The sequence below is a fragment of the Rutilus rutilus genome (assembly GCF_951802725.1).
Source record: "Rutilus rutilus genome assembly, chromosome: 25".
Lineage (NCBI taxonomy): Eukaryota > Metazoa > Chordata > Actinopteri > Cypriniformes > Leuciscidae > Rutilus > Rutilus rutilus.
The window spans coordinates 1134302-1142392 of record NC_140229.1 but is presented as its reverse complement, the minus strand read 5'-3'; the positions used below and the strand labels follow the sequence as shown (position 1 = coordinate 1142392).

Sequence of the window (8091 nt, the reverse complement as noted above, 5' to 3'; positions counted from 1 at the left end):
ACTCTGGGGACGTCAGAGACTTATTTTACATCTTGTGAAAAGGACTTTAATGTCGTATACGGTGATATTTTTCATACCGTTGCAACCCTATAGCCAGTGGGTGGAGGTTCACTGATGGCTTACTGTGATGGTACGTGGAGGTCTGGCCTGGAGGGAAGCCGTTCTGCTGAGAGCCCTGCCCTGTCCCTGATGCAATCAGCAGACTCTCACTGCTATGGCTTGCTGTCAGAACACTACCGGGCTGAGCTGGGGAGAGAGGCGGCATGCACACATCAACACACACACACACACCATTAAACACTGGGACTGGGCGGCAGGACTGCAAGCGTGCATCACAGCACAGCTGCTTTAATAACTATGGCAGTGTTTTAACTCATCATATATAGTGATGCACCGAAACTTCAGTTTGCACGAACAAAGTTCACAAACTACCTTGTAACCAATCAGATCAACGTGTGATCGCCAACCAGTGGATCTCTGAGCTGAGTGAGTGAGTGGAGGCGGGGCTCATTTGCATATTCATAGAACCGCGTATACTAAATGAGGCGAGGGTGTCGAGTTACATTCAAGATATTTTAAGGCATTACGTTTTGTTTTGTTTTTTTAAGGAAAAAACGTTTAAATATGTAATTTTAGTGATCAAAGATGAGTTTTAAGGGATAAAGTGATTGACTACAGAGGGACTTAAGGCTTTAAGATATATATTAAATGGCAAACTCTGGAGTAATACATTTAAAATAATCATAATAACAATAATATTTAAATTAGTTGTATACAATAATTTAACAATACACTGTAAAAAATGCTTTTCTTAGTATTTATGTCTTGTGTCCAGTCCAAATATCTACAAATTCTTAAATCAAGATGCATTTACTAAAGTAGTAAAACACCATAAGATATTATGTCTTGGTTTCTGGGGTAATAAATGAAAATTAAGTGAGATTTTGCTTAAAAAAAAGCTAAATTATCTGCCAATGGGGAAAGAAAAATAATCTTAATTCAAACAGAAACAAGAAATGGTTTCTTGTTCAGTCAGTTAATATGTGTGTGTGTGTGTGTGTGTGTGTGTGTGTGTGTGTGAGACAGATGAACCGGTCAACTCTTCCTCTTTACTACTAGTTACAGCAGCAAAGATTCAGAACAACTTCCTGAAATCGATCACGTCTCACTCAATGACCATAAACTCGACAGTCAGCTAGAGAAATAACTCTAGCGAGAAGCATTTTGATAAATATATGCACTATATTACATATTCATTATATTATCTTCTGTCATGAAAACCAGTTTTATTTACAGCCACCGTTTGAATATTACAACAAATATTCCTATTATAAAGTTGAATTAAAAATAAATTGTCTTATGTGCAATTTAAACTTTTATATAAAGTTTATTTTTTATGTTAGTGTTTATTATTAAATAAATCTGATTCATTGATCATTAAATAAACTGTTTTCGGTTTTGGTTAATTGGTTAAATGAAAACTCTGTAAAAAATTAATTTCGGTGCATCACTAATAATAAAGTCGAACACCTTCAATGCAATAAAAATCTGCCGAATGCAGAAATGTAAATGTTTACACTGACATATGCAGGAAGTTGCTCAACACATCCCACTTGGTATTTGTGCATTAGTCCATGTTTGTTTGTCATTCTCATGCGTGAGTAATGTGCCAGCCAGTGCTGAACATGTGATCACACTGAATCTCGCCCAGCCCTATTAGACACCGATGAAGAACATGACTAGGGATGCACCGATATGAACAATTTGGCCGATACCGATAACCGATAATTCTTTACATCTGAAAGCCGATAACCGATATATTGGTTGTAAATCTAAATCTAAAAGTTTCATATAATTTTGAGAGCCTGATTACAAAAACAAAAGTCATTATCATTAAAAGCCACGTCCCAAACACACAATTACTAAGTTCTCAATATAATCTTCTGTAGCCGATATGACAGACTTGCGCTGCACATGTTGCACTGAACTGTGGTTTCCTTTTTTTAAGTGCTTCAATCATATTTCAAGCAATTCAGAATCATCATGTTGAACATCTGAAGGAAATAATACATATTTATCGGCTTTAATATATCGGCCAAATTTCTTATCGGGCCGATAACGTTGAAAATGAACATATATCGGCTGATACCGATATACCGTGCATCCCTAAATATGACGCCTACACAAACGAGAAAGCTTTTCAGCATGGCCTATGCGATTAAGTGATATAGTGAGGAACTGTGTGTGTGTCGTACTTGCGGATCCGACCGCGATGTTGGAGAAGGCGGAGCTGGAGGCGGAGCTGCTGCCCTCTGCTGGCGGGAGCATGGCCGGCGTGTTGAAGGGCTCCGGGGCCACCGGTCTCGAGGGCGGGTGTTGGATCGTCTGCATGTGTCCCTCAGTGCTGGGCAGAGACTGCTGCGACTCGTAATCATATTCATCCTTCACCATCAGGCCTGATGGACCTGAAAGACATCATATAGAGATGCACATTCCATGTCATCAAGTGTATGAAAATGCATATGAAACACATTTTCCTTCCGTAATGTGATTTTAAGCAGACTTTTGAATGGTAAACAATCACGTGTATCGGTATATCAGATCAGTGCATTCAGTCTTAAAGTGACAGTAGCCTAATAAACCTGCTGCTGTCTGTGTCATTAAAGTCACCATGAAATCAAAGTTGGCACTTTTTATTTTATGTGTTATATATAGTGTTTATTGTAATATAGTTTTTATTGTAAATGATTTGTCGGTGCACATCATTATTGTTTTAATCTTGAATCAGAATAACTTCCTCTTGCAGCATCTCTTCTCTTCTAGGATGACGAGGGGCGGGGCAACCTGTCACTCACATGAGATCAGCCAATAGCAAACCACAACCATCCAATCAATTCCACACGGACACAATCTACAGCCCCGCCCCACATATTTTGTTGTCAAAATTGGCATTTTAAATTGTGAAATTTAACTCTGAAATATTATTGTTAAATAAATACTCATATTGTGCGTTAAAGTCGCCCTGTAGTCAATCATTTATCTCTCAAAACTCATCTTTGATCACCAAAATTACATATTTAAATATTTTACCCTTTCAAGCCTTAAAATATCTTGAATGCAACTCGACACCCTCGCCTCATTTAGTATGCGCGGTTCTATGAATATGCAAATGAGCCCCGCCTCCACTCACTCACTCAGCTCAGAGATCCACTGGTTGACGATCACACGTTGATCTGATTGGTTACAAGGTAGTTTGTGACGTCAGAAACACCAGCGATTTCAAAGTGTGTTTCTGAGACTGTCTTTGGTTCACTGCAGTTTTAAGGAGGAAATACTCAGCAATGGTGTCGACTTATGAACTTACACATGCTTTGTCTTAAAGCACATTAAAAACACCACATAGACACATAAACAACATTAAAAGCTGGATTTTCACCACAAGGGGGACTTTAAAAATGTTGGTCAGCCCTACAAGGAATGTAAAAAAAAAAAAAAAAGATTTCATGTTGACTTTAATTTAAATCTATTCAAAACACGGCAAAACCGTCTTTTCCAAGAGAATATATCACTCACCAGAGCCTGACAGTGTGAGTCCAGATAAATCTAGATTAGAAGAAAATACAGGATAGATTAATTATACATTGAGGACATGATGAATGAGCTTAACGCTATTAAAACAAACATCACAGTGGCTACGTTTACATGCAACCAAATAACCCGTTAGTAAAGGGACTGACGGCTCAATCGGACTGAAAATCCTTCATGTAAACGCCTTAATCGATTCGATTGAACTCGATCTCAATGAAACTTCCATCGGATTGAAAGGGCTTTATTCCTTTTCTAAAGCGATCGAGAGAACATGTAAACACCTGATCGGATTGAAAACCGAAACTGAAAGGACTGCGCATGTGCAATGACGTAGAAATAGCGTAATGACGTAGAAATAGCGTAATGATGTAGAAATAGTGTAATGATGTAGAAATAGCGTAATGACGTAGAAATAGCGTAATGATGTAGAAATAGTGTAATGATGTAGAAATAGCGTAATGATGTGTGACGCGCTGAGCGAGCTGTTCTCCCGTTGAATAAAGTGTGGTATAAACGAGTGTCTCGTCCTCCTATAATCCTCCTCTTCTGCGTGTGTGAAGTGGAGCAGGACGACGGCCCACCAGTGCTGCTTCAGACCCTCATCCACACACGACTGGTTTTGGGCATTTTTACTGCGTGATGAACATAAGCAGCGGCACACCGGCTCATACACTCATTATCTCCAAATCATGACCAGAAATGGATGAATATTAAGTCTGCAGTTTAAAACAAATAAATAACCAATGTATGGGAATGGCTATTATGCACAAACAGCGCGAAACTCTGTATATTCGTGCAGTGTGTGCATGTCAAAAAATACGTTTTTAAGCTTGTGATATAGACGTGCACATCAACCCGATCACATGTTTAGCGTTCATGTAAACACTACATTCAGATTCATTAACTGGAATTAACTCAGTCCGATTGAAACAAAAGATAAACATATCCACTGACCGATTCCCGGAGACACGACTCTCTCGTAATGGTAGGGGTTCACACACACGCTGTCACATTTGAGGTCAAAGGCAAACTGGCAGTACTTGACGTGTTTCAGCTCGTTCTTATGAAGGTCAGGCCATCGCCATAACCGTGCGTAGATGACATGTGGGAATCCTTTACGACCAGCCACCTGAACACACACACACACACACACACACACACACAGAAGACTAGAGTACAGCCAATCAGACTGAAGTATGTGTTTAACAACACCAGTATATACAGATGTGCATGTGCACTGTCAGTCAAAAGTTTGGGATCGGTAGGATTTGTAATGTTTTTAAAAGTCTCTTCTGCTCACCAAGGCTGTGTTTATTTGATTAAAAAATAAATAAATTCTGTTTTCTATGTGAATATACAGTAAAGTGTCATTTATTCCTGTGATCAAAGCTGAATTTTCAGCATCATTACTCCAGTCTTCAGTGTCACATGGTCCTTCAGAAATCATTCTAATATGCAGATTTGATGCTCAAGAAACATTTATGATTATCAATGTTGAAAACATTTTTATTCCAGGATTCTTTGATGAACAGAAACTTCAAAATAACAGCATTTATCTGAAATATAATCTTTTTTAACATTATAAATGTCTTTACTGTAAATTTTGATCAATTTAATTCATCCTTGATGAATAAAAGTATTGATTTATTTTATTTATTTCCCCCAAAAAATAAAATAAAAATTCTTACTGACCCCAAACTTTTGACCGGTAGTGTTTAATGTTACAAAAGCTTTATATTTCAGATAAATGCTGTTCTTTTGAACTTTCTATTCATCAAAGAATCCTGAAATAAAACTGTTTTCAACATTGATAATCATAAATGTTTCTTGAGCATCAAATCATCATATTAGAGTGATTTCTGAAGGATCATGTGACACTGAAGACTGGAGTAATGATGCTGAAAATTCAGCTTTGATACACTTTACTATAATATTCACATAGAAAACAGATGTTTTACATTATAATAATATTTCACAATATTACTGTTTTTTTATTTATTTTTTATTGAATTTTTAATCAAATAAATGCAGCCTTGGTGAGCAGAAGAGACTTTAAAACCCTGCCGATCCAAAGCCTTTGACTGGTAGTGTGTGAGATGTGTGTGTACCTGCAGCCGGCCGTCTAGCGTTCTCTGTATGGTCACACACTTGCTGGGATGAGCGCCGTTAGTGGTGATGGCAGTGATGAGAGAGTCCAGCTCGTCTTTCTTCTCCTTCAGTTTCTTCACCAGACTCTCGATGGCCCGTTTGGCGAAGGTCTCGCTCTCGCCGCCCTGCCGGTGGCACATCAGACTGTGGACGATGCTCAGACACGCGTCGTTACTGGTGGGCGTGTTTGTGATGGACATCATGCGCTGGTTGTCGGCCTCGGAGTTACCGAGGCTCCCGGTGCCGGTTAAACTCGGTTCAGCAAGACACTGCCGTCAGTGAAGCGTCCATTCACACGCCCTGACAGGAGGAGCGAGACTGAGATTAATAGTGAGATATTGAGGGGTCATAATAATTACACACACAATATATATATTACCGGTCAAAAGTTTGGAAACATTACTATTTTTAATGTCTTCTACTCATTAAGCTAGAATTTCTTTGAACAAAATATATTGTGAAATATTATAGCATATTATATTAATATTATTAAATATTAAGTGTAATTTATTCCTGTGATCAAAGCTGAATTTTCAGCATCATTACTCCAGTCTTCAGTGTCACATGATCCTTCAGAAATCACTCTAATATGATGATTTGATGCTCAAGAAACATTTATGATTATTATCAGTGTTGAAAACAATTCATATTTTTGTGGACACTGTGATGCATTTTATTTTTCTGGATTCTTTGATGAATAGAAAGTTCAAAAGGACAGCATTTATTCCAAATAGAAATCTTTTCTAATGCTATAAATCTTTACTATCATTTTTTTATCAATTTACCACATCCTCGCTGAATAAAGGTAGGTATTCATAATTTCTTTCACAAAAACAAAGAAAAGAAAAAAAGTTACCCCAAACTTTTGTATAGTAACGTATATTACAAAAATATATGCTTTTTTTAACGTTTTATTCATCAAAGAATCCTGAAAAAAGTATCACAGGTTATGAAAAATATATCAAGCGGATTTCAAATATTAAAATTGTTTCCAACATTGATAAATCATCATATTAGAGTGATTTGTTAAGGATCATGTGACACTGAAGACTGGAGTAATGATGCTGAAAATCCAGCTTTGATCACAGGAATAAATTACACTTTACTGTATATTCACATAGAAAAACATTACTTTAAACTGTAATAGTATTTCACAATATATCTGTTTTTCCTGTATTTTTGATCAAAGAAATGCAGTCTTTCAAAAACTTTAAAAATAGTAATGTTTCCAAACTTTTGACTCGTACTGTATATGTGTGTGTAAAAATATATAACAATATAAATACACACATATATAAACTTGTGTATATTAACACATACAATATATGTTGTACCTGATGTTTAAAGCAAATAAAAGCACCCAAATAAATAAAAGCAGAAAGTTATCAAAACACTGAGGACAAACATCGTGTTTACCAATGTCTTCATCACGTTAGATGAAGCGTCTCACACACCAACAATCCTTCACACACTTGACTTGAGACCGAGTGCGAAGACTTACACATGTGTAGATGTCCAGTGAACTCATGAATGCGATGACAGTGATTTATAAACGAGCTCAAGAGAATGTAAACAACGCGAGATCTGTGCTAGCACATCCTGCTAACTTACATGCTAGCTCACGAACAGCGCTTACTTCAGACTTTAACTTCTACTATAGAGTAATAAAACACATTTAAATGTCAAAGTGGGTGTTTAAATGACATACCTGTTGCGTCTCCTGGGAATGAATCTGTCTTTGTGTATCCAGTGTGGGGGATTTTGATGTGAATCTTGTTAGCGTCTACAGCGCGTAGCGTTAACACACTTCAGCCGGACTAACGCGTTTAGCTGATCTCTAAAACGGATTAAAGCGACAAGAGTTATTCATGTGAGCGATAACCCTGTTAGACTGGGGTTTTGCATAATATTTTATTAACAACAGAGTGAAAACAGTCACTGAGCGCAACGAAAATAAACAATGTCGCCGCGATGTTTTCGACGCACTATCTCACGCCCAGCTGCGCAATATGGCGAACTGCGCATGCGCACTGTGCCTCAAACCCGCTCAAAACACACCGAGCTCTGCTGTTGTATTTGGCGCCATTCCTCAACAAGTTATACATTTTGTAAGAACTTGTGAAAGTGATTCTTCTGAGGCAATATATGTTAAACACAGCATGTTTCTAGGAGATATTAATATTCTGAAACACAGAGTTGTGTTACTAATAAACATATTAGGAATATTTTAACAGGTGAAACAGCCACTCATTAAAGCTCATTGTGGACCAGTGTATTTAGACTGGGTGTGTTTGTGAAGTATACTGTTAAAATGAAGTAAAAGAGGTTACATTTAAAACTTCACATGGTATATAT

At 37.4% G+C, this 8091-nt stretch overlaps 1 protein-coding gene across 2 annotated transcripts in view; it reads right to left on the bottom strand.

Annotated features, from left to right (window-relative positions):
• smad4a (SMAD family member 4a) overlaps positions 1 to 7785 on the bottom strand; it is a 16819-nt gene extending 9034 nt beyond the window's left edge. The window contains exons 1-6 of one of the 2 annotated variants that reach the window (XM_084400043.1): positions 7445 to 7785; positions 5697 to 6036; positions 4543 to 4717; positions 3574 to 3603; positions 2256 to 2465; positions 124 to 246 (exon numbers count right to left, since the gene is read on the bottom strand). In XM_084400043.1, coding sequence (XP_084256169.1) covers positions 124 to 246; positions 2256 to 2465; positions 3574 to 3603; positions 4543 to 4717; positions 5697 to 5939 — 781 coding nt within the window. In that variant the 5' untranslated portion in view covers positions 5940 to 6036; positions 7445 to 7785. The remainder of the gene's footprint in view (positions 1 to 123; positions 247 to 2255; positions 2466 to 3573; positions 3604 to 4542; positions 4718 to 5696; positions 6037 to 7444) is intronic. The other variant, XM_084400044.1, reaches the window with a different exon arrangement.
• Between the last annotated feature and the right edge of the window lie 306 nt (positions 7786 to 8091).